Here is a 3,546-nt window from a genome sequence, read left to right on the forward strand (position 1 = left end):
CGGCGTCACCCGTGTAGAAGACAGCCACCAGGCGGTCCTGGGCAGGGTTTCCTGCGGACTCGGGGCGCAGGTAGATGATGGAGGCGCAGCCAAAATGCACGATGACCACGGTGAGGTGGGCCGCGCAGGTGGAGAAGGCCTTGCGCCGGCCAGCGGCCGCAGGGATCCTCACGATGGCAGCCACGATGAAGGCGTAGGAGAGGAGGATGAGGAGGAAGGAGAACAGCACCACCAGGACGCTGAGGAAGAAGATGCCCAGCGCTTTGCCTGTGCTCTGGGCGCAGCTCAACTTCAAAACAGGGGCAATGTCGCAGAAAAAGTGCTCCACGCGGTCGCTGTTGCAGAAGGGCGAGGAGAAGATCATGCTGGTCTCGATCAGGGCCACCGAGAACCCCAAACAGAAAACCAGGGCTCCCAGGCAGAGGCAGACGGTGGGTCTCATGATCACCGAGTACCGCAGCGGGTGGCAGATGGCTACGTAGCGGTCATAACCCATCAGGGTCAGGAGGAAGCAGTGGCTGCAGCCCAGGCCCAGGAAGAAGAACATCTGAGCCCGACAGCCAGCAATGGAGACGGCCTGGCTCTCCATGAGCAGATGTGCCAGCATATTCGGGATGGTGACCAGCGTGTAGCAGGTCTCCGACAGGGACAGCACCGCCAGGAAGCGGTACATGGGGGTGTGAAGGGTCCGATCCACATGGATAATGGTGATGATGGTGGCATTGCCACTGAGGGTGACCAGGTACATGAGGAAGAACAGCGTGAAGAGGGTGGTCTGCAGGTGTGGGAGGTTGGAGAAACCCACCAGCACAAACTCTGTCACCAGCCAGGTGGCATTTTCCCACTGCTTCTTAGGAGTCTGAGGAGAGAGGGCTGAGTAAATGCAATAGAGCTAGTTACTGAGGGTCAGCTACACGTCCTTGTTTTACAAAAAGGAAAAGAGAGACTCAGAAATGGTGTCACACAGACAATAGGGTGGTGATGGGGGGAGGGCCCGGTGGAGGTGGAAGATGGGATGGGGGGCAAATGGTGATGGGAAAGAAGAAATGATGTCACTTGTTCTCCTAATATCACCCAGGTAACAAGTGTCTCTTTAATGACAAGGAAATCATAGATGTGGGAACAGCCTAAGCGCTTTTCAACAGGTAAGTGGATAGCGGGGATGTGGTGATGTATGCAGTGGAATATTATTCAGGCACTGGAGGCCCGATGCACGAAGATTCGGACAAGAATGGGCCTTCCTTCCCCTGGCTGCCAGCACATTACAAATTGCACATAATTAAAGCATAGTGATTAATCACAAAACCAATAGGTAATTATATATGTGTTTTCTGATGGTCTGAGGAGACCTCTGTGAAAGGGTCGTTCAACCCCCAAAGGGGTCGTGATCCACTGGTTGAGAACCACTGATCTAGACCATCATCCTGCAAAACATAGGCGGGAGACTGGGGGAGGGAGAGACATAATAAAGGCACGTTGTCAAGGAAATTACCACTGGCAACTAGACTTTAATCCCACCTGAGGAACCCTAAGGGACAGTGAGGAAACTGGGGTGTTTACCCATCAACTCCATTTTGCCATTGCTTGACAGCTCCTACCAGGAAACAGTAATCTCCCAGCACTTCCAATTTGCCACCATGTGCAGAGAATTCAAGGACATAATAAAAGCCAAGGGGGTGAGGGCCAAGTATTTACTACAGTGTCTGCTACAGTTCAAATACCCGAGAAAGGCAAAGCTTGTAACACTGTCATTATCTACATTTTTCTTTGCTTTTTAAATTTTCATGCTTTAGGGCTGCATTGGTGTAAAGATGAGTGCACGCTTCAATCCTAAAACTGCATTGATTTCTTCTGATCTTAAAAGAAATTTAAACAATATTATAGGCCCTCTAAATAGTATGGCGGGCCCCAGGCATTGTGCCCCATGGACACATCTGTATTCATTAAATGGAACATAAGTCTGAAATAATGGGCCATTTTAATTGGAATTATGAGACTTCAGTAGAAATAGTGAATGGTTATCATCGATTACCCTCTACCTCAGAAAAAAAAAGATACAGTATCAATATTAGAGTATTTCTAGGGTGTTTTTCACTCACTTGGAACATGGGACTCTGCTTTAAGGGAAATGGTCCAATGCAGTCTCCCTGCTTATTGAGAGTTAATTGGTTGAGAGATAAACATAGTTCAGCCTGGGGAGCCTCAAACACCAACTCAGAGACAAGAAGGTGGGGTCCACAGAGAGCAGAGTCCTGATTTATCCGCCATCTAGTGGCACTTGGGGTGATCTGCAAACAGTGATCCTTGCAAGAAGAGAAAAAAATGAATGGCTGTGCCCCTGAAAATACTCACCCACAGCAATGGGGCCAGAGAAATTGACAAGGGCCATCTAAATGTCTTGGAAGTTTGCTGTAAGTTTAATTCTGCAAAAATCAATTAAGTGAAGAATGTTCTAACTCCTCACAATGAGAAACATCCCTTCAAAATGACCTGTAAATGGCCAACGGGAATAGGTCAGACCTTCTCAGGTATCTTAAAGATGCACTCAGTGTAGGCGTCTCTCCTACCACAACCATCCACCCTCTACTCACAGGCCTCCAAGGACAAGAAAGTCACTCCCTGACACACATCCCATGACGTGGAGCAGAAATTCTGTGCTCAAAACAGCCCTTCTGGTACCTGCAGGGACAACCGCACTGAGCTCTGGAATCAGACAGGCCCACGTTTGAATGTTGGTGCCTCCACCTACGAGGGCAGTGTGTCCTTGGGCAGCTGGTTTGGGCCCTGGGAGCCCCATCTATGAAAGTGGAGACTGACCCGTGAGCTCTCAGATAATAGTTTGAAAGATGCCCTGAACAATGCTACAAACCCTGTGGTCTCAGACTCATTGCAAGGAGAGACGGGATTGTCGCTCTGGCTTTGCACTGCTGAGGAAGCGGAGCATATAGGGATCATCTCTCATCTCACCATGGTGGTGCCGGGAGTCAAAGCCAGGACTGTGTCGCTGGAGGGAGTGTTTTAAAGGGCCACGAGTCGGCAGGCTCCTTTTCATCCCACACTTATTCACTGAGCACCTGCTCTGCGCTGGGTGCTGCTCTGGGCACTAAGGACACAGCAGGGAACTAAACAGGCAGAGATCCCAGCCTTGGAGGAGCAGAAAGTTCTAGAGACGTGAACCAGGCAATAAATAAGGAACGCGATAAGTAAATAAGTGAGAGGGCATATTGGACAATAAGTGCCGCCGAGAGAGAGAAGCACTGCCCTTAAAGGGTAATCGAGGGTCTGAGGAGGGTGGCAATTTTACAGAAGATGGCCAGGAAAGGGCTTGTTGAGGCTTACTGTTCAGTCACTCAGAATTCCTTGTTTCCCCTCCCTCGTTTTCAGATCTCACAGGTAGGGCTGGGGATGGGCCAAGGTGGCTTCTCCAGCAAAACAGAGGCCCTTCATTCACACTTGAAAGAAAAGTGAAAGAGACCAACCCATGAAGTTGTTTGCATATGTGCCTGACCCTTGGACAGATGGTGGAGGGGGGTGAGGGCCTACGGA

The 3,546-nt window shown here is 50.1% G+C and overlaps 1 protein-coding gene across 1 annotated transcript in view; it reads right to left on the bottom strand.

Annotated features, from left to right (window-relative positions):
* LOC107182383 (olfactory receptor 10T2-like) overlaps positions 1-3,546 on the bottom strand; it is a 26,120-nt gene that overhangs the window by 11,402 nt on the left and 11,172 nt on the right. Inside the window, exon 2 of the mRNA XM_015560959.1 lies at positions 10-859. Coding sequence (XP_015416445.1) covers positions 10-859 — 850 coding nt within the window. The remainder of the gene's footprint in view (positions 1-9; positions 860-3,546) is intronic.

This window comes from Myotis davidii, unplaced genomic scaffold (genome assembly GCF_000327345.1).
Source record: "Myotis davidii unplaced genomic scaffold, ASM32734v1 scaffold56, whole genome shotgun sequence".
Taxonomy (NCBI): Eukaryota; Metazoa; Chordata; class Mammalia; order Chiroptera; family Vespertilionidae; genus Myotis; species Myotis davidii.